Raw genomic sequence first — 23,162 nt, forward strand, 5'->3', positions numbered from 1 at the left:
GAATTATCTATAATATTTTTGTGTTGATCATTATTTCTTATTCAAAGTAGAATGATGTATAATAACATGTCTTGGAAGTATATCAATATTGATTTCAAGTTATAGAAAATTTAAATTTACTCAGTTTGTTGTGTTTTTAAATAACAACCAAATAATAAAAACTAAAAAAAAAATGAAAATGATCGTTTCTCGCGAGGGTTAAATCCCATCTATTAATAATATCTATCTGCTATATTTTACGTACGTAAAAAACTCTTTAAGAGTTTATTTGTTTAAATATTGTTTAAACAATAAGACTACGAACAACAACGTGGTTACGGACTCAACAGATGATCAGTAATGTCGGTAAAACAAACTAAATAAATTTGAAAACGGATCAGCTAATTTCAGAGGTGCTATATACTCCAAACATAGCCTTAATTTTGAAAATTGTGTGGACTTTATTATAATTTTTAGGTTCAAAGTAACTCCTATCAATGATCCCTTAATTTGTAGGTGCTTTTGTTTTTAGAAACGGATGTTTAATTAGAGATTTCGGATTAAGAACTTGGGTCCTAGCTGCTAACCATTTTGACCCAGGAAGAAATTTAAAAAAAGCTTTATCATAATTTATTGAATGATAGAAATGATTGCAATTGACCTTAGATAAGTTGACTTTCTTGCCGTGGGGTGCAAGTGCTACCGACTAAACCAACCTAATTTATAAATACTATGTACTTAGCATTATGAATATTCATCTTTCTGATCACCAAGTATTGCCTTCCAGTTGAGGTTGGTTGTTTATTTCTTTTCAAAACCTATTCTTCTAACATGAAATGCCATAACACGAACATCATTTTCATGATCATGTGTTCTTTTTTCATGAAAGAAAACTTATCTCAAGTAGCTAGGCAAAAATGTTTATCGTTATTACTTACTTTTATCAAGCTTCTCTCGTTTGATCTACAGTATCTTTTATCTTGATTCTGCTTCATCTGTTTGTACCTATTTTGCAAAAATGTTAGTTGACACTGTTATTGATTTTAGGAAACATTGGATGATGCACAGCCAAATGGAAGACCCAAAGGAATATGGCCTGATTGTTATGTCAGATTCCATTGAGAAAGTCACGGAAATGACCTCACATACAAAGACCAACGAACTTCAGTTCTATTTGGTCAAGAGTTGTCCTTCTCCGGAGGAAGTAAAAAAAGAAGAGGCTCACAAGTTGTATCAACAGATGAGTGTCTCTATGTACGATATCCTTCAAGAAATAGATCTACGAAAGGTAAGTGTTGATTAAAATTAATGTTCATAAGAAAAGATGTGTATTGCTTTAAAGTGACAACAGTAGAAATATTGTGCACTTCTTTAGATGAGTTACGAAAAACAACTCACACGTCTCTCCTTACAGAAAGATGAACATCAAATAAACTACGAATTAATGTGGATTTACAAGGAGTTAGAGTGGAAATCACGTGACCTCATGTACCTTGAACGAGCTACAGTAGATGATGTGAAGCCTCATTTACCAATCAGACCAATACCAAGAACAGCTGGTTTCTTGCATTTGACTGAAAACGATCCTCAATCGCCTGTAAGAGTTGATTACATTGACCATTTTTCCTCTCGACTTTCCGAAATTTCTTGAGCAAAATGAAATGGAATTTTTTTAGAGAAGTTTTCTGTTTCAGTGGATTGGTGGCCAATTTTTTTTTGTAGGTTCATATTGGTACTGATAGAAAACGATGTCATAAACGGCTAAAGAAAGAGAGGATAGACATGGAATATCTGAAACAGGTTCAAGAAGAACTTCTTTCTTCAATGAAATCGGGTAACAGGCCAACCCATGGTACACAAGAGCTTAACGATGTGGTATATACTGATAAATTATAATTTATACACATAAATTGCTGATTTTCCTTAGGTTGTTATATTGATTTTGACATATAGTTTCTTTCTACTTCCTTTTGGAAGATGGAGAGCCTTGTACACAGGATCCAACATGGAAACAATAACCGGAGAGAAGAAAAAGATTTCTTTCACGAAATAAGAAATCTCAAAGATACAATAGAAACATATACTGCACCAACAGAACCTGACCCTCGAAGTAATTGGAGAAGATATGACGTTGGAGGATCGAGAAGACGTCTCTATAACGAACAAATGAGGCAGCATCGTATTAAAGTATAGTTTTAATTCCTCAACTGAATTAGAACTTTTTTTGTTCAATTTTTCATTATATTACTACTCACTTCATCTATGTTTTATACACATAGATTAACTTAAACCAAATTGACGCAATAAAGAGGGATCTAAAGGAACGTACCACTAAAGTGACCCGACTCAAGGCTGAGTTGGAACTTGTGAGAAAGAGCATCAGAAGCATGGATAGGGAACTTGAAAAGCTTAATTCAAAGAGAATTAAAGCCTATAAATGTGCTTATAATTATGGTGAGCAGAAGGAGGAGGTAATATCTGCAGCTCCTTTTCATTTTTTTTTTATGTTTTTTATGCAATAAATAGATATCATTGATAGAGAGGGGATACCGATTTACTTATGTTTCTATAATTCAGAAGTCAAGTTATGGTTACTATCCGCCGCGTGCTCATGACATATGTTAAAGAACATGCACAAAAAGAGAATCACGGAGGCAGGTTTGTGAAGACTGCAACATCATTCATTCCCCTTTTTATGTTACATAATAATCCTAACAAATTCACTGATACGGCAAGAATTAAAAGTAGACATCTTTATTCTTCAGACAATTCTTTCGTCTTTTTGTTAATTTAAAACTTGTGAATGGTAGGTTGAAGAATTCTTGAAGCAATATTGGATTAATAGCAAAGTGTAGTGGATGATATAATGTGTGCTAGTTAATCCCGAACACTTCTGGAGCAACTATCTTAAGATGTATTAGAGCCTGATTATTATTTATTTCATCATTACACAATGTTACGTTTGCTTTTATGAGTACCCAATAAAAGAGTGTCGAATAAAATTTCATTTTTTCATCAAAAATGTTTTGGATTGGCTCCCCAATTACTTATGATTCTAATGATAGAATTAGTAGGATAAGGGAAAATAACTTATTAAGGTAACTAACTATTTTGTATGTTAACATATAGCAATATTTGGTATTTGTACTTATTTACCCAACAAACTTGTTTCATATGTTCACAAATATCCATTATTACCGGCAAACACAGAATTTAGCCGGTTACGTCGATTGAGGTCAATTAAAACGAATAACGTGGATTCATACGTCGCTATTACACCCCTTTCTCACTTAATTGGGGTTCGTCTGCTCCAAAAACACTTCGATTAACAGTTTGGGAGAAATCTGTGACAATTGAAAATTTTTGGACCAAGCAATGCCTGAATTATAACTATGTATAAGTGGATTCACAACATGACCTTGTTATAATAAAAGTTCAAAACCAAGAGGGCATAGTTAGGATAAGTGTATATATAGGAATATATATACTTTGAAGATCATATTCGTAATAAACCTTTAAAATTAAACAAGTGATAGCATGGCAAGACAATTCAAATGGTGAGAACATAAATCATGAAACTAAAACATTATTTTATTGTTTAAGCCTAGTACCCCACAAAGAATGGGATTTCGGTCCACCAAAGGCCGAAATCACCCTCCCGTGAAGCATCAAGACCGAAATATCCTTAAATCAAAACCACTAGGACCGAAAACACCCTGAGTGGGCGATACCAAAACCGAAAACACTCCCATGGACCATAATAAGACCGAAAACCCATTTGTTGGAGGGGTAGGACCGAAATCACCAAGGGAACAAGGTGATTTCGGTCACGCATGGCCGAAAATACCCCTTTGACACTTCTAAAGGTGATTTCAATGGGATAAAAAGATAAAGGAGTTGACTTCTAGACTTGATGTTTCAACAGTTTCCCATAAGAATTAATATCCAACATATAACAAAGCTAATACCCAACAGATTACCAAGTAAACATCCTATCATTCTACCACCTTATCATGAGGACGAATTCATTTCACAAACCTCACCATACCATTCTTCCATTCTACTTCCTGTTAATTTCTCTTGTCTCTCAAGAATCAAATCCAAGCTTCAAGGGGGTTTAAATTATCAAGCTATTCCTTGAGTTTTGGTAAGTTTATCCCACTAATCTAGTGTTTTTCACACAAATACATTAGTTTCATTATGTTTACACATATTGTTATGCATTAAAAACATTTAGGATAATAATATCTCCAAGGAAGTTCATCAAACCATTCAAGTGTTTAGGCTTGGAAATCTTCACACCATCTTCTCAAACAACGCACAAACCCACTCAAGGTGAGTTTATAACCCCACCTTTTTCGAGATTTTTCATGCTTGGGGGGAGGGGGGGGATACAAGCAAAACAATATAATGTCAAAATGTTGTTATGTTTCTTCATCTTTATGTTGTGTATAAGGTTTTATATACATGTTATGAGTTACTAGTTATTCAAGCTTTTAGGCGCAATATGGTTAAGTTATAGTATATAACTATGAAAAACAATTTTAAATGTATTATATGAACAAATGGGAAAAAATATGACTTTTGGTGATACAAGCAAAACAATATAATGTCAAAATGTTATGTTTGTTCATCTTTATGTTGTGTATAAGGTTTTATATACATGTTATGAGTTACTAGTTATTCAAGCTTTTAGGCGCAATATGGTTAAGTTATAGTATATAACTATGAAAAACAAGTTTAAATGTATTATATGAACAAATGGGAAAAAATATGACTTTTATGGTAAAAGGAAAATTTTCTATCAAGAATGAGTTTTTGAACAAGAATGATCATAGCTATTTTATGAACATATTCTCATGGGTTTAACCAAGACATATTTATTCTAAACCTATTATTGTATGTAAATAAACATATAAATGAGTTTACATATACTGACTCTACATCATTTTCAGTTAAACTATAATGGGTATAGTTTGTGGTTCTTTTAAACTAGTTCTCAGTTTTCAGGCATATTACAGATAATTATTTCAAGCTATAATTATGCCACTCTATATAACTACTATGGAAGGGATATTCTTCCACATACAAAAATAGGGTTTTCACTACATTACATGTAAACCGTTAGTACAGTTTTTGAGACACACTCTATTCACATACTTTTCATAAGTACACCTTATGTCCTGCATTATAACCAGAGTCTCCTGGAGGGAGAGCGACATACTTGTGTATAGATCTATATGGGATTGACAACCCTGCACCCAAGCTGTTAGCTATAGTTAGACTGGAGATCTAGGGTAACAAATGTCTACCAGCTCTGACGCCTAAAGTATGCCATACAAGCCAGCAGTCGTATTAGTATGGTTATAATAACTCACATAGGGTATTAACAAATCATTTGGTTTACAGGGCTAATGCATCTTCAAACGGTTTTATACAATTAATAAATCTACACGAAACAACTTTACAGCACAGCACTACTTACATTTTTAGCCTTAGGGTTTTAAGACCATATTTTACATTTAAGAAAATATTGGAATTTCTGGAAATCATATGCTATCATTTACAAGGAAACATTACAGATTTTACTCATACAACGCTTATGAATTCACCAACTTAATTGTTGACACTTTTCAAAACTGCTTGTATTCTCAGGAAATCAGTGAACACGTATTGTGAAAACATTTTGAGGGCAAGCGTCACTACATCATGATTTTCTATTTTTAAATTATTTGTATTTGAATTTTGAGCAAACAAAGTTTGTAAACAATAACTCGTAATCTCAATGTAACACTTGGTTCCTGGTATGTATTTTAATCTAAGTATTTTTGGCATTTTAGTTGGGACTCGGCGAGTTGTAAGCCCGACTCGCCGAGTAGAGGCGAGATTTTGAGCATGTTTAAGTTGGCAACTTGGTGAGTCCATATCCTGCACTCGGCGAGTCCGCCAGTCTGGAAGAAACCCTAGATCCACGGGTTTTGCACCTTATTTAAACCATGTTATGAGCCCCAAACTCACCTCCTTCACCCTCAGAGCATCATTTAGCAAACCCTAACCATTCCTTGAGCATTTGAGCATTTCTTGTGTGAATCTTGAAATTTTGAAGAGAAGAAGGAGGCAAGATCCAAAGGAGTAGAAGAATATCCAAGATCTTGCACCCAGTACAGAGTTTATTGAGGTAATAATCGGATTCCTTCTGTTTCTATGATTGATTCTCCATTATAAGCACATTTAGGCCATTTTATCCATTTCTTAGCTTGTTTATAGTGTAGAGATCACATTGGGTTGATTAGCCTTCGGATCTAGCCATGTTTCAACTCAACGAGTCAGGTCAACTGCATGTTGACTTTGACCAAGAGGTCGACTTGGACCAGGGGTAAAATAGTCATTTTACCCTCAGTATAGTTATCAGTATTTGATTAAGTGTACTTATGGAAATTGTAGTAGGGGTGAAACCGGAGCCGCAACAGACAAATTCCAGAACAGTTCATTCAGCAGCTAGACTACGAGCTGAGTCTTCCTTCTGGGGTAGGAATTCGCAAATTTGATTAAATACATAATTTTTTAATGCTAGAAGTTAATCTTTGATAATGAGAGAACAATATGGTAATTTTAAAATTTAATTGTGGTGACGTAGTCTTTGTTTTGCTTTATTAAATTGTTTTAGAAACAACGTTTGTCAAAAAAAATTGATAAAACTTAATAGCAAATTTAAAGGAAAAGGTCACATAAATATTTAAAAGAAAATAAGAAAATATAATAAAACCGAAAGTTTTTAAGAAAGTATAAAATTTTAAAATTAAAATAAATTGATCAGTGGCGAGTCTAGAACGTAAACCACATGGTTCATTATTTAAATTAAACCAATATAAAATGAAAAATCAAACAATACAAGTTGCATGTACGGATCAATTCTTATATTTATACCCGACAAGAAGCATTGTGTCTGATGGTGATCATCGATTATGAAGACAAAAACTATAATTGAGGAGTGAAGATGAAACCTTGTTCCCTAATGCCTTCTTTGGTTCACATGATTTTGGCTTTTTTTTTCATTTTTTATTTTAAGTTGTATTGTGCTACCAATGTCAAAAATATTATGGCAGTTCACTAAAAATATTTACGATATGTGTTTTAATTATAAATACCTTATTATAAAAACTAAAAAAATAGGTCTGTCAAGTGACTGACCACATATTTACCCTCTGCCTTCTGCCGAATATATTTTTGTGGTCCTGCAATTACTCGACACGGAATGCGACTGAAGCTGAGATTCAAGTGTCCATCCCCTAATTCCTGGAAATCAAGAATTTTAAGGTCTCTAATTTTTATGAGATCGCATATTTTGAGATATATTATTCCCTAATTCCTGCAAAATCAAACAGTTCAAGATCAATTCTTGTGAGTTGTGACCATCGGATTTCATTAGGCTCAATCATGTGTCTCTATAATTAACTTAATGATTGTTCTGTTAAAAGTATTAATTAGATGCAATTTTCTTGTTGGATCGATGTATGCATTTATTTTGTATCTAAACCCTACGTTTCTGCATTATGCTTACTGACTTACTCTTCTTATCTTTATGCTTGTTTTTGAATAATTTGTTCAGTCTGATGCACGACACAACAACGAAGCTTTTATATGTACAAAAGCAAATTCTGCTTCAATTATTCATGAGAAAGTTGTCATTCTAGAGCCCATGTGTTACACCTTGAACATCAATTGCTCAAAATGCGTTGTTTCATATTAAATTAGTTTATTCTCTTGTGATTGGCTCTGTTGTCTAGCAATTGTCACTTGGCCAATTGATTCGTCATATTAAAAAAGCATTGGCTTTTAAATTGTTCTCGATAAGTAGCTGTGATTATAAGCCAAAAAGGTTTCATGATATCACTTTCATTTAGTAAAAAACCGTAGCTTTTAAATTATAGCTGTGAAAATTTCATATATTTATGTTAATTTCAACCCATGAAACGTCAAAAGACTTTTTATATTCATTATCTTTTGGGTTATAATGTTTCCCCTGTTTTTGTATCTTTTTCCCCATTAAATTTGGGTCATATATTGACCCATCCCAGTTTTTAGTTATGTTTATAAGGTTTTTATATATTGTTTCACGAGTAAGATTTGTTTCTTTAGTTCATTTTCTGTGAATCAATTGGAGATGTTTTCAACACACACACTTTCAAAGTAAGCCAACAAGGACATTTTTGTCATTAAGGCTTTGTGGCTTAGATGGCACTTTGTGATCAGACCTCTTATCCCACAAACCATGTCACATGTCAGTTTTCCTTTTAAAGTCTTTTCTTGGACTGTATAATCTAAGAAATGCAATTTCCTTTTATATACCATAGATTAATAAAAGAGTAAACTAACAAACAAATTAACAAACTTAATGTTACATGTAATTTAAGGAACAAATTGACTAGTAATGTTGAACATTTTTCACAAATGTTACCGTCAATTATAGTCATTAATTAATTGATTTGATATAGCGGTTTTAAAAGTTTCTCAATTTTTATAAAACTAGGGTTTTTAAATAGCCCTGGACAAAAAAATAGTAGCCACTTATTTTAGTCAACAGAAGAAGCGCCCTGGACAAAAGGATACCATTTTGATTTTGTGGACCAAATTATCCATTGACTTCAAAGTCTTTTATGATAGTAATTTGCTCTTCATTTATTGCTTTATAAATCAACTTGTTTCCTCATCATAAGAACCAATCATTCCACTTCAAGCTTTTCTAAATTAAACTGAGTTGGAGTTGATAATGGGGAATCAAAGGGGTAGTTTGGGGCTTCATCTCATTTTCGTTTGTGTCTTTTTGTTTGCAACTGCTTGTACTTGTTTAGGTGTTGGAAAGATGAGTGTTGTTTGCTCTGAGCAAGAGAGAGCCGCTCTTTTCAAGTTCAAACACAGTGTCAAAGACGACTTTGAAATATTGTCATCATGGGTTGGCAATGACTGTTGCTTGTGGGAAGGAATCCAGTGTGATAGTGTCACTGGAACTGTTGAAAGTCTGCATCTCAGAGGAGATTGGGGATATTTTTCTTTAAGTGAAGGCTACTTTGACTATGTTGGTGAAGGCTACTTAGTTGGTGATGAGGTGAACTCATCTTTAGCAGAGCTGAGCCATCTTAAATATTTGGATTTGAGCAGAAACTATTTTAAAGGAAGCAGGATCCCTGAGTTCATTGGATCCTTGAAACAACTGGTCTACCTCAATCTCTCTAATGCTGGTTTTCAAGGTATCATTCCTCCTCATATTGGAAATCTTTCTAATTTAAAGGTTCTTGATCTCAGTTCAAATTATGGGATGAAGGCAGATGATATGGCATGGACTTTTGGTCTTCCATTACTCCAACATCTCGACTTGAGTTCACTGGATCTTAGTGGAACAAAGAATTGGAACATGGTTTACATAATTCCTTCATTAAAAAGGTTAAGTTTGTCTAGATGTCGACTTTCCAGCATTCATCTTTCTCCTTCTTTTAATTCGAGTAGAGTACTCCCCAACATCAGACACCTAGATCTCGGTTTCAATTATTTTAAAGGTTCACTACCTGGTTTTTTCCAAAATATTACATCCCTAGTCTTCTTGGATCTTTCAAACTTTGGTCTTAATTATGCATGGAAGTTTGCAAACTTGCTAAACGTGATCCCTTCTTTATTAGAGCTGCATGTGTCAGGTTGTGGCCTCCATAACACCCATCTATCCCACCCTCATATTAATTTCAGCGTAGTTTCTAACATCCAACACCTGGATCTTAGCGCAAATTCAATTGGAGATGTGTTTCCATCTGTTTTAACAAACATGAGCTCGTTAAGAGTCCTTGACCTTTCTCGAAATATGTTGAATTCATCGGTTCCTGTTATGCCCAATCTTCTAGAGCTTGACCTTTCTTCTAACCGGTTTAAGCAGATTGAGCAAGTTGGAATCTGGAGACAGTGTTACTTGAAAAAGTTGAGTGCATCAAAAAATCCTTTTGATATAGAAATGATCGAATCACTACAAAACATATCGGAATGCACCCGATATGCTTTGGAGAGGTTGGATTTACATGAGAGTTTGTATGGTACAATTCCACAAACAATTGGAAGATTGGCGAATTTAAGAGGCTTAGATTTATCAAGGAGCGGATTGACAGGTCCAATCCCTAAATCTCTAGGAAGATTAAGATTTTTAGAAGTATTAGATTTGTCTAGTAACGAGTTAACGGGTCCCATTCCAACATTCCATGCGAAACTTGCTAAACTTGACCTTTCTTATAATCATTTGAAAGGTTCAATTCCAGAATCCTTTGGAAATCTATCAGGCTTAACTTATGTGGATCTTTCATTCAATCGGTTAATGGGACCCATCCCTGCATCTCTTGGAAGACTTGTTTCATTACAAGCAATTTCGGTGTCTTCCAATTTCTTAAATGGGACAATTCCAGTTTCAGTTGGGCAACTTGCCGACCTCCGTTCTCTAGATATCTCTAACAATTCTTTAGAAGGAGTATTTTCCGAAGCCCATTTTGCTAATCTTTCGATGTTGAAGAGCTTGGATACTTCTTTTAACACTAAGTTGATATTCAATGTTTCACGAGACTGGATACCTCCATTTCAGTTGGTAGTTCTTCAAATCCGATGTTGCAATATTGCAAATGGATTTCCACAGTGGCTTCGAAACCAAATGAAACTTAGGGAGTTAGTGTTGTCCAACGCTACGATTACGGGACCTCTCCCCACATGGTTGAAAAAAATGCCAATCGTCCCTTTCTTAGAACTCTCTCACAACAAACTCAGCGGACCTTTGACAAATCTTCCTAATGGGAAGACTTTTGATGTGTATGGATATTTTATGGCTAGGGTATTATTTCTTCAAGACAACCTTTTCAATGAGTCGATTCCAAGGTCATTGTGCAGAAGGGGAGATTTAGACGATATTAATCTTTCGAGAAATAGGTTAACTGGTAAAATTCCCAAATGTCTCGAGAATCTGCAAAGTTTGCGTACTATGGCGTTTAGCTCAAATCGGCTATCCGGGGTCATTCCAAACTTTAATTCTTCATCATTACGTTGGTTACAGCTAAATAGCAACAACTTTATTGGTGAAATTCCTCAAGCATTGAGGAATTTACAAAAATTATTTTTCTTAGATATGGCTGATAACGCATTGTCAGGAAACATCCCCCAATTCATTGGCGAAAAACTTCCGTCTTTGATTGTTTTGAGGCTACGCCAAAATAACTTCAATGCAAGTATTCCTCAATCTCTTTGCAAAGCTTCAACTCTTCATATTTTGGATGTTGCTCACAACAACTTAACAGGAACCATCCCTCCTTGTTTAGGTGAGTTGAATGCCATGATTGTTAGTAGCAAAGTTGTTTCACGTCGTAAGGATTATGGAACTGGAGAGACTCTGGTTCAATTCATGAAAGGTGTTGATCTTGAATATATAAATGCTTGGGCAATGGTTTTTAACATGGATCTCTCGAGCAATAAACTTGTTGGAGAAATACCAGACGAGTTAACTGCACTTACCATGTTGATGGGTCTCAATTTGTCTAATAATCATCTCACGGGGGGTATTCCTGATACCATTGGAAACATGTTGAAGTTGGAATCTCTCGATTTCTCAAGAAATGAACTCAATGGGGTGATACCTCCAAGCATGGCAGCTTTGACTTTTTTGAGCCATTTAAATTTGTCACACAACAACTTGTCGGGACAAATTCCAGCTGGAAATCAATTACAGACCCTTGATGATCCATCCATATATGTTGGGAACAAAGATTTATGTGGGCCTCCATTGTTAAAGAATTGCTCAAATCATGAAAATCCAATTACAAGAATGCCCAAGAAGCAATACAATGCAGTCGGTGAGCCAAGTGAGTTATGGTTTTATGTGGACATAATGAGTGGCTTTATAACAGGATTTTGGGGTATTATTGGAGTTTTATTGTTCAAAAAGAAGTGGAGACAGAATCTTTTCACGTTTGCTGAGGAAACCATGGACAAGATACTCATTGCAGTCATCATAGGAGTTGCCAAGATGAAGAAAGTAAGAGAAGGCGCATAGATCCTCTGGTTCAATGTATACTTTGCTTTCAAATACTGCTGTATAGTGATTATTTATAGGTTTAATTGGAGTTTATATTTGTATGACATTTGTAATATGGGTGTTGTCTAAAGGGGCCTGTTTTGATTTTTTTGTTGGATTATTGTCGAATTGAACCCTGTTGGAATTCGCAAGATCCACGAGTATGGATGGATCAAAGGTCAAGATTTATGTTGGAATTTGTATTCATCTGCAGTGGTCGTGATCTTGATTGATGTTCTTCTTATTTGTTTCTTTTCCAATTTTCCTATGTGAATGTCTTTTCTTTTTTGTTACTTGCACATTGTACATATTTCCATATAATAGTTATTCCATAAGATTTAAGATATTGATCCATGGCACCACTCATTGTACTGGTTTTCGAGTTGGGTCTCAGCTCCTTTTGCAGTGTATTGATCCATATGGTAGTCATTAAGTTAGTTTCTTTTATGTATGTTCGCATCAAAAAATAAAAACCTACAAGTGGGGGTTTGTAAATGAATGGTTGCTACAAGTGAGCTCCACACATAAAGAAGGAAACATATCAACCAATCTTAGATGGAACAATAACACAAAGACAGAAGCAATGGTTTCCTTGGTGGCTAAAGTGTTGAGTTGTGGAGTCTGATATACTTTGACCTCGCTGCAACTATTTGATACTTAGCACTTGGGATCCACTCAGGAACTAGGTCTGTGGTGATCAGGCACAAAGGCAGAAGAAAGTTTTTTCCAAGGTTTGTGGTAATGTAGCTGCGATGCCCAACAAAAGGTATGTGGTGCTCGAGCAAAAGGTCTGCAATGTATTCACCAATCACTGTGATCCTGTGAGCCAAGTTAAATCTTTATATTCATTATTTGATTCGCATCTTTAAAATCATATTTGTTTATCGGTTCTTTATACTAACATAACGTTTTTCAAAACCTTACATTTGTGTCTTTTGTACAAAAGAAAAGAAACGGGAACAATTTTCCTTGCAGGAGCCAATTGAATGTTTGTTAGAACATCAACGTCACCAACCTTGTTATTTGTACAGTTACCGAAGATTGTCTTGAAAGAAAAAAAAATATATCAAGGGCTGTAGAGGAGTACTCTTATCGTCTTTAACCGAGTTCACGAAAAGGAAAGAATGCAAATATTTTAACTGTACTTCTGTTGATACATGTATGTGTATAAATTTAAGTTTACTAATATATATAATTTATTTTTATTCGAAATAGCTCCAACGTTAGGGTAATTTATAGTATATTTGTACATGTGATGCTGTGAATATGATTCTTTTAAAATATGTACGTAAAAGAAGCATCATTTAATGAAAAATCATTAAAGATAAATTTTATCACTTGTATTATTTTGTAAAGCCAATTTCGATAAATTTTAATGCACCTTGTTATTTTACGATATGCGCATGTATATAAATTTTACCTTATAATATTATATATATAGCCTTTTATACATTATAGTGATCAATAACATATATTCAACAACTTAAAATTTTATGTTATTTTAATGCCACGTTATATGCCAAGTAAATGTTGAAGTGAAATTTTCAATAATTTTAATTTACCACATACCAATTTTCATAAATTTCCTACATGTTTTAGATGTTTCTTGTATACCTCTTTTCTATCCTCTTGCTTCATGCATCCATGTTTCTTAGGCGTCTTATTATTATTATTATTATTATTTTCCTTTTTGATCTTAAATATCAAGATTGGATTTATTAGAAAAGCAATAAAATTATCAAAGAGCCAGGAGAAAAAGTTAAACATAACAAGCTAGGAGTTGATTTTTAATCCACTCTATCCAGTCGATTTTAAGCCCTTTACCCCTACTCAAACCCCAAACAAAAGATTGTGTAAATAGCAAGTCAAATAACCTCGTCCAGTTTGAGATTGGCATCGTTTGAAATCCTTTCCATTCTAGAATGTCTTCTGCCAATCCATATCCTTCCAATCAGATGAACCCTTTCATGAAGCTTACACGTTGATTACTCCCTTCTAGCCTCCCTTTCTCCCGATGGATTTTTTTTTCACAATTTAGGTCCACATTAAGTCCGATTCATTGTCATATGTCAGTCTCCCTTTAAAATGACGCTCAGATTTAGCGGCTTATAGGTTCGCATTTGCCAAACATTCCATGTTCTTAAGGCCGGAGGGAATGAAGTATGTAATGCCATGCCGCCTCATCTTGATTTTTCTGGAAAAAAATTAGAAAAAGAAAAGAAATAACCTCTCTCTCTCTCTCTCTCTCTCTCTCTCTCTCTCTCTCTCTCTCTCTCTCTCTCATCGGCATTCAAATGCCGTTCAACAACCAAATCCTTGGCACACCACAATAAGGGGGGCAGTGTGTGCTGAAATTGTCGAGCATATGCCGAACATTTTCGTCGGCCACTTCTTCATGTCTAATATAGCAATAGTTTTTGCTCCATTTTATCCAAACCATCTTCTTTTTATCATACTTGCCACCCTAGAAAAACTGGCATAATCTTTAGGGGATGCTGACTACTTTCCTTAGGGAATGAAAGCATGAGAAAAAAAGTATCTAGCTACCAAGAGCACCTTTACAAATAGTTAGTTGTCCCATAACCGATAGAGCATTTTCTTTCAAATTAGACATTTTTTTTCCTGAACTAATTGATGATTGGGCACCATCCTTCAATATGGGTCATATTTGTAAGAAAAAGTAGTGTTTGTAGTAGAGATCTGGATACCAACTTGGATCGTGTGAACACTTTCCGAACTGATATTTCTAGCCTATATTTGGGTTACAAGAAATTCAGTCTAGGATAATCCAAGAGGACACTTACAATTCTAGGCACATAAATCGTAAGCCAAATTACGAGAAGGATTCTATGAGTGCTTGAAGAAAAACAAGAGCTAATTTTCGTGTGTCTCTTCTCAAAAGGAAGAGGCGTTTATATAATAAACGAGATTAGCGTTTCATTAGGGTTAGGCCGTCATGAGTTGCTTTTGAAGCAAGTTAGGGTAATCCGGATTTTAATGAGGATTTATGGTTTCCTAAACTAAAGAGTTTTGTTAGTTTTACCAGCTAAGGGCTCTGCCCCTTGGACTCCGCAAGGGGTGTTGCCCCTAAACCTCGCCAAAGGGGCAGTGCCCCTTTGTAAACCCCAGACCCAGGGGCGCTGCCCCCGGACCCCCGACTTGTCGTCAAACCGGCTTCTAATTTGATCTTATACATTCGTGCACTACGCACAAACTCGTACATATATTAGAGTACAAATTATGAAGCCCCTTAGCTCACATGTTAGTTCCAGTTACATAAAATGACATGGTGACACTAAAATCACCAACAATATTGTCCTAGATCGAAAGCAAAACATATGAAGATTTAAGTTTTTTCGACTTATCATTCCACACTGACACTATGATAATTTTAGTTTTTTGGTTGAGTTGATTTTCAAACCCAAGACAAGATACAAGCATCTCAGGATACAGAAAAGTATTTGTGCACTCTTGGGGGACCTTTGACACATAAGAAACATATCTTAAATGAAAAATAAGTGGGAATCCCCTTGACAAATTCTTTATCTGTAACATCCATCAAAGCCACATTATCGGTTATCTTTATTCTTAGCCTGAAATCTCTTTCTGTGTGTGTGTGTGTATGTGTGTGTTTTGGTCAATAACCGATAAACTAATTTTGTAACCAAATTAATAAGTATGGTGTGATGTTTTAAATGAAATGTTGTCAAATATTGAGGATCTTAAAATATGTTGAAGATGTTGGTTGTGCCCAAGATCCTAGGAATAAACCAATAATGTTAATAAGTTATTTAAAAATGTTGACTTGATATAAGGTATAAGCACATAAATTTTTAAGCGTTTTGACAAATATAGTGTAAAAGCTAGAAACTTGTTGAATAAAACAATATATAATAAGATTAACAAAAAGCGCCCAAGGATATAACGAGATTTACGTGAAATTGTTGTGTGTGTGAATGTTGTGATCAAATAACCAACCAAATGTAAATCAGGTAAATGCAAGAACATAGAGTTCTAGGAAGGGAGCCTTTAATCCTTTAGGATATCCGACATAAAACCTCGTGAGGTGACAATGTCATGCTGCCCTAGAATTCTTATTAAATAATGTGTTACATGTGCTACCTGACCATGTTCTTTATGTCAATGTACTCAAAAGTGTTCAAAGAAAAAGAAAATGTAGAAGTCAAGACATGATCCTTTTGACTCGGTTCTTCCCTTTCCATTCAAGTCTTTGCTCCTACATATGATATTACAGAAAATATAAAGGCAATTCGAATATGTTAATTAATCTCAAGATTTTGGGCTACCCAAGATGTTAGCAAAAGTTCAAGTATTTTTAATAATATAAAGAAAAAAATTTAACTCATAACAATTGACCCTACAAGTATTCAATCTAGGATCTTGAGAGTTGGAGATTTCTAGAATTAAAAATTACCCATCTGAAGCAACGGGGCCATTGTTTGATTTCCCATGAAATTTGAATTTTGATCCGTTGGCTAGATATCCCTCCATTTACAAATTTAGTTTAATCTTGCTTACTCTCTTGTTCCATGCAAGCATTTAATAGGTAATCCTTCCTTTTTTTCTCTTCACCGATTATCTCATCTTTTGCTCTGGATAAATCCTTCCTTTTTGCTCTTCACCGATTATCTTCATCTTTACCGATTCTAAAATTAAGTTCCTTCCATCAGAAGGAGATTATCTTTCAAAAACTATTTTTAAATCTTCTGTTTACTGTTTATGTGACAACCCGAAGTTTGATCCATCGCCGTAACCCGTTTCCGTCCATAAAGTTCGTCTTTTTCGAATCGTTTCCGTTAAAGTTTTAAATTAAGTCATTATTTTTTAGGCTTCTATTATGACTTAATTGGTATCCAAACAGGTTAATAACTCAAGAAAATATTCCAAATTATCAATTACAAAAATTGTAGTTTCGACCGGGTAACGGCAACTTAATCGGGTGCAACCAAAAGCCACGTCTAACGTCGGTATCGGGTAGAATTCCACCGTGTCCCGAACTTAGGACCTATTTAAAGCTCAAAAGACTTCATTTGAAGCTTTTACTCTCTCTCTCACTACTCTCTCTCTAACCTCTCTCCTCAAACTCAAGATTTAGGTCCAAAATCATCAAATTTAAGCTCCAAATCACCAAGGTAACTACCCTAACTCCTAGTATAACATCTTAGACCTTCATTTTCATGTTCAAATCATGGAATAGGACCATTATCATGAGTTTACGGCCCTAGAACACTCCTAGGCCGTGAACTCATATAAATTGGGTTTTGGAGCCCAAAAAACCCTTCCAATCGATATTTGGAGCTAAGATATGGCTTAATGGCTTAATGGACCGGACTTAGAACACCTTGAACCTAACTTTTGGGGAGTAAACATGAGTTTAACGACCAAGAACATGCTTGGGCCGTAAACTCCTCTTCATGGGGAGTAAACTCATTTTAAAGTGTTAAAATGCTATTTAAACACATCAATGGCCTTGGAATAAAGTCTAGAAGCAACCACAAACGAATTAGAAGCCTTAAACACAATGAAAACCCCTCCCTTAGGATTTCATGGCCGTAAACACCCCAAGGATGGGTTCTTGGGCCGTAAACTCTTAAAACATGGTCAAATGATGCCCTAAATTCCATCCAAGGCTTGTAAAATAAGTTTAAATCACATGTGATTGTCCTAGCACCACCAAAACACATAAGGAATGGGTATGGGGGAGTTTACGGCCGTAAACTCCTATTTTACTGCCGTAAGCTCCATTAAATGGTCCATATGTGGGTTAAATCCATTCATATGCCTTAAATTTGATCCTAGCCAATTTTCCCAAGTAAAATAAGACCATTTAGCACCTTAAAACCCATCATCCATGAGTTCACGGCCGTGAACTCATGTGGACATGGTCTTAGGTCCGAAAACTCCATAAGGAGTTTACTCTCGAAGAGTAAACTTGATATTCAAGCCATATACGTCCTTAGATGTCACCCGGGTCGCTCCAAACGCTTGATTTGAGGTGTTTTCGCATCCTAGAGTAAATAATCATATCTAATTAGTGAATTAAAGTCTAATTAGATACAAATGTGTATCATTTCACATTACATAGGAACCTCGCGCGTTTTCAAGCCTTGAACTGACGTTTAGCATCCAAACCGACACATTCCGCGATTGGTGAGTTCATACCCCTACGCTTTTTCCGTGATTTTCAATGTTTTCAGGGGGGGAATACAAGCAAAACTACAAATGTTTTCAAAAACCTAAAACTGATGTGTTTCTATAAATATCTAGCTAACCTTTAGATATCTTTACCCCTTATGTATTATGTTGAGCATAAGGGATGTTTTCTCGACTATAACTACGAGGATTTCAGTAAAGGAAACAATCAAACCAATTAAATTATTATGGGAATAATTTGGGATCTTTAGTTCTTGTTTTACGAATATAGATTTACGTAAAGTTAATAGATAAACTATGTCTGATTCAATTTATCTCTATTTAATTCAGAATGTATTGCCAGATAATTTCATTGTATTTAACTATTCTACTGTATTATGTTTCAATACGATTTGTATGTCTGATAACGTCTGAGAAACCCGTGAATAACATGATACTAGCTTGTGAGATTCGTCATCATTATCAGTAAATCCTCCCCGGAAGTGTAACCAGAGTCTCCTGGAGGGAGAGCATGGAATTTGTGGATAGATCTATTCGGGACTGACAATCCCACACCTACACTGCTAGCTACAGTTAGGCGGGCACGCCTGGGGTGACAAATTTTGGATATCGTCCGACGTCTAACAAACGTCAAGGAGGTCTCGTTGTCGTATTAGCATGGTTACCCGACTCACAATACGTATTAATATCAGTTTATTCACGGATTAAATTTCATATCTACTTTCTATCTATAGGTCTTATATCTAGTACGGGATGGTAGTCCCATGGTTTTGTATCTTATATCTAGTACGGGATGGTAGTCCCATGGTTTTCAATCTATATCTAGTACGGGATGATAATCCCATGGTTTTCAATCTATATCTAGTACGGGATGATAATCCCATAGTTTTGAATCTATATTTAGTACGGGATGATAGTCCCATGGTTTTGTATCTTATATCTAGAACGGGATGGTAGTCCCATGGTTTTCAATCTATATCTAGTACGGGATGATAGTCCTATGGTTTTCAATCTATATCTAGTACGGGATGATAGTCCCATGGTTTTCAATCTATATCTAGTACGGGATGATAGTCCTATGATTTTCAATCTATATCTATCTATAGTTTTGTGTATATCAAACTATCTTATAACTGGCACGGGATAGTAATCCCATGATTTTCAGTAAATAGTTTTATGTGTAAAACAATACAATGTGGTCTTTAACTAAAACTTTACTTGTAGGAAAATATAGGATTTTCCTGGGATAACAATTATACATAACCAGAATCGTGTAAGAAAACAGATAACCAAACATTACTTTTAAGAAAATATGGGATTTTCTTGGATTCGTAACTTTTTCAGAAAACCAAAGGAAACTTAAACATTTTCAGAAAAACAAACATCTTATGAACTCACCAGCTTTATGCTGATTTTCAAACTGCTTGTATTCTCAGGTCCGCGTTAGACAGGTACCCAACGATCCTTTTGGAGAAGACGGAGCGTATTGAAGATCTCGTCTTGACTTTTGTTCATATATACCTATGTATAACACTTGTGATACTTTACTTTTGAACAATTGTAAATTTCAATATGTAATGTAATGGTTGTTTACCTTGCTTACTATGTGCATTGGATTTGATACTCAACGTGGAGTCTGCCCCGGAAATGTTTCCGCCTTGGTTTTCGGGGTGTGACAGATTGGTATCAGAGCCCTTGTTTATAGTGAACTAAGTATACCAGACCTTACATGGTATAAGACTATAAACACTAAGGGGCCTAAGTGCTCTGAACTAAAAGTATACTTCAAAGTATAAGTATTTTCAAAAGTATACAAGTATACCTAACCGTCAAGATCCGTAACTACAAGTAGAACAAAACATAAGTAAACGGGTGTTGTACCCTGCGGTTAAACCTGGGCAGTTTTGTAGTAGTGTCTAGGATCAATATAGCCTGGCCAACTATATTCATTCGATACACGGCCAACATGTGCTTGGGAGTGACTGTGGTGTACAGCATGCCTAAAATTTACCCAATACCCAAACAACGAACCGTCGTCACAGCGAATCATGAAATACTATGGGAGTATTTCTTGAGCCAAATTCTTTGCAGAAATCCTATTTCCAGCATTGCTCCTCAATCATTCCTTTAGCGATAATTTATCTGCTTTGATAACTCTTTCCTGCTTTATCATTTAATAGAATTCTATATCTGTCATAATGAGATATCCCTTGTATCATATCTCTTGATTCAATTCAGAGGACTTATGAACCTCTCTTTCCTGATCTTTTTAGATCAAGATGCCTCCAAGAAAAAGACCCAGTTCAAAGAATAACAACAGCAACCCTCCACCACCACCACCTCCTCCTCAATTTGATATTGTATCACTTCAGGCAGTTATTACTGCTGCAATGACAACAGCCATGTCGCAAATGAACCCCGGTAGTTCAGGAGGTGGTCCCCAACCACAAAACCAGGGAAGTAGCCAGGGACACCGGAAGGAGTGTTCCTATAAAGATTTTATGAACGCGAAACCCACATCCTTCGATGGCACTGGAAGTGTCATTTCCCTAACTCGATGGCTCGAGAAAATCGAATATATTTTCAAAATTTGTGCTTGCTCTGAATCGAATAAAGTGAAGTTCGTCGCTTGTACCTTCACTGATAAAGCCTTGACTTGGTGGAACGGCCGAGTCAAATCCTTAACTTTACCTGTAGCTAATACTATGGGTTGGGAGCCCATGAAGGATCTTCTTCTTGCCGAGTACTGCCCACGGGGCGAGATGCAAAAGTTAGAACATGAACTATGGAATCTAAAGATGCAAGGTTCCGACATAGCCTCTTATACTTCAAGGTTCGATGACCTGGCGCTACTTTGCTCGGGAATGGTTACCCCAGAGAGTAAAAAGATTGAGAGATTCATCTGGGGGTTGACCCAGCCAACCAAGGGAAATGTCTTGGCCACGAAGCCAGACACCTATGATAGCGCCAAATGTCTTGTGCAAATCCTGATCGATCACGAAGATAACCCCGATGAGGAGACCACCGCTCCTGGGCTAACTAAAGGTAGTGGTGGAAGTAAAAAGGAATCCTGGAACAAGTGGAAGGCCCAAAGTACACGGGGATCTTCTAAGAAACAGCAAACAATAGCAATCCACGCTGCTACTATCCCTGCAACTGTCTCTGCCATTAGATCCACAGCTCAGAATCCTACCAGTGGATATACCGGTACCCTTCCCTGGTGCGACAAGTGCAGCTACCATCATCATACTCCTGGACCATGTCGCGAAAGACTCTGCAGCAACTGTGGCAAGAAGGGCCACCTTGCACGAAGCTGCAGAAAACCAGCCCAATCAACCAACCAATCATCCGGAGCAGGTGCCAGTCAGGCCTACTACGGTTGGGGCGAAGTAGGGCATTTCAAGAGAAATTGCACCAAAGCAGCAGCAACTGGCAGCGCAGTAAGAGTCCTAGCTATAGGACAAGGTGAGGCAGCCGCTGATCCCACCGTTGCCACAAGTATATTCTTCCCCGACAGCCCTTATACTTGCAAAATTTTTCGATTATATTGTTGGAGAGAATCTGTTATCCATTGAATCAAACATCACCTTCACCTTAGTCCTCCAGTAGTAACCGAAATGTCTATCGTCGAGATGTCTAACAACGAGAAAGAGGACGTTAGCGATATATTCGTGGGTTGAACCCTTACCCTCGGCGATCATCCTTTTCCCATCAAATCTTATGCTGTTTTGCAATTAAGAACTTTGAAATATTCATTGGCATGGATTGATTTAGTCTCAATCGTGCTGATATCCTTATTCTGAAAAATCTATCCATCTCAACCTTCCCCCGGTTAAACTCTTATCATCTAAGATGATAAACTTAGTTTCAGCTGTTGTATCATTTCGTACGTCAAAAGCTCGAAGGGCTTCCCCGAAAAGAGTCCCATGCATTCCTAGCCCATGTGATTCACGAGAAAAAGGAAGTTAGAGACCTCGAAGAACGTCCCCGAAATATGTGACATTCCTGATGTATTTCCTGTATAGCTCCGGGAATTCATTCCGAACGTCAGGTTGAAGTTTCACAACGATCAAATTCCTGGAAAAGACCCTATAGCCAAATCTCCGTATCGATAGACTTCAGCAGAAATGCAGGAGTTATCCAGTCAGCTTGATGAGTTGACTGTCAAAACCGATATCCTCTTTCCTCGAATAGATGACCATTTCGATCCACCTCAGAGAACCAACCACTTCTCAAAGATAAACCTTAGGTCAAGATACCATCAGCTACAAATCCATGAGAGTGATGTTCCTTAGACAGTATGCCAGACTCGATACAGTCACTATAAGTTCGTAGTGATGCCTATCGATCAAACCATTTTCCTTGGTCATGTAGTAGTCGACGAAGACATACGTGTGGAATCTTCCTAAGATCATAGCAATAGAGAATTAGTCGGCACCGAAGATACCCACAGAAACCCGTCAACTCTTGGGTCTCGCTGACTACTATTACGGGTTCATCCAGAATTTTTCCTAAATCGCCAAAACCCTAACCATTCTGATACAGAAAGATGTACCCTCTTGTAGGAGGTCTTACTCTGGAAAGACATGGTACACCTTGGAAAGCACGGAAAACTTAACCCGTGGTACATTAAACCCTTCGAGATCCTTGTTAGGATCGATTCCGTAACCCTCAAACTCCGACTACCTTCAGAACTTAGCAACATCCCTCCGGTATTCCACGTCTTTATTCATAAGAAGTGCCTACCCAAAGAAACCCTAGTAATTCCTTCGATGTGACCACAATTAGCGAAAGTCTGAACCTCATGGAGGAATCAATGAAAACCATAAATCGAGAGACTAAACATACGAAACAAAACCGTATCCCGATAACGAAGGTTCGCTGGAATGCCATACTAAGATACGAATCCATTAGGAGCGTA

The 23,162-nt window shown here is 36.2% G+C and overlaps 2 protein-coding genes across 2 annotated transcripts; both read left to right on the top strand.

Moving 5' to 3' along the window:
* Nucleotides 1-726: 726 nt before the first annotated feature.
* On the top strand, nt 727-3,024 carry LOC111893271 (uncharacterized). Its single transcript, XM_023889333.3, has 8 exons — nt 727-771; nt 1,027-1,267; nt 1,394-1,576; nt 1,702-1,854; nt 1,957-2,166; nt 2,259-2,450; nt 2,557-2,637; nt 2,790-3,024. The coding sequence occupies exons 2-7, from the start codon at nt 1,037-1,039 to the stop codon at nt 2,602-2,604; spliced, it is 1,017 nt and encodes a 338-aa protein (XP_023745101.1). The 5' UTR covers nt 727-771; nt 1,027-1,036; the 3' UTR covers nt 2,605-2,637; nt 2,790-3,024.
* A 5,725-nt stretch (nt 3,025-8,749) lies between these two features.
* On the top strand, nt 8,750-12,046 carry LOC111893254 (receptor-like protein 47). The gene has a single exon (XM_023889317.1). The coding sequence runs from the start codon at nt 8,750-8,752 to the stop codon at nt 12,044-12,046; it is 3,297 nt and encodes a 1,098-aa protein (XP_023745085.1).
* The last annotated feature ends 11,116 nt before the right edge of the window (nt 12,047-23,162 follow it).

Source organism: Lactuca sativa, chromosome 8 (genome assembly GCF_002870075.4).
Source record: "Lactuca sativa cultivar Salinas chromosome 8, Lsat_Salinas_v11, whole genome shotgun sequence".
Classification (NCBI taxonomy): Eukaryota; Viridiplantae; Streptophyta; class Magnoliopsida; order Asterales; family Asteraceae; genus Lactuca; species Lactuca sativa.

What these genes read in the sequence shown, in the direction of transcription:
- LOC111893271 (XM_023889333.3), top strand. Translation starts at nt 1,037, where the DNA reads ATGATGCACAGCCAAATGGAAGACCCAAAGGAATATGGCCTGATTGTT. An exon ending in CACAAGAGCTTAACGATGTG is followed by an intron (nt 1,855 to 1,956) that starts GTATATACTGAT and finishes TCCTTTTGGAAG; the next exon opens with ATGGAGAGCCTTGTACACAG. An exon ending in ATGGTGAGCAGAAGGAGGAG is followed by an intron (nt 2,451 to 2,556) that starts GTAATATCTGCA and finishes TCTATAATTCAG; the next exon opens with AAGTCAAGTTATGGTTACTA.
- LOC111893254 (XM_023889317.1), top strand. Translation starts at nt 8,750, where the DNA reads ATGGGGAATCAAAGGGGTAGTTTGGGGCTTCATCTCATTTTCGTTTGT.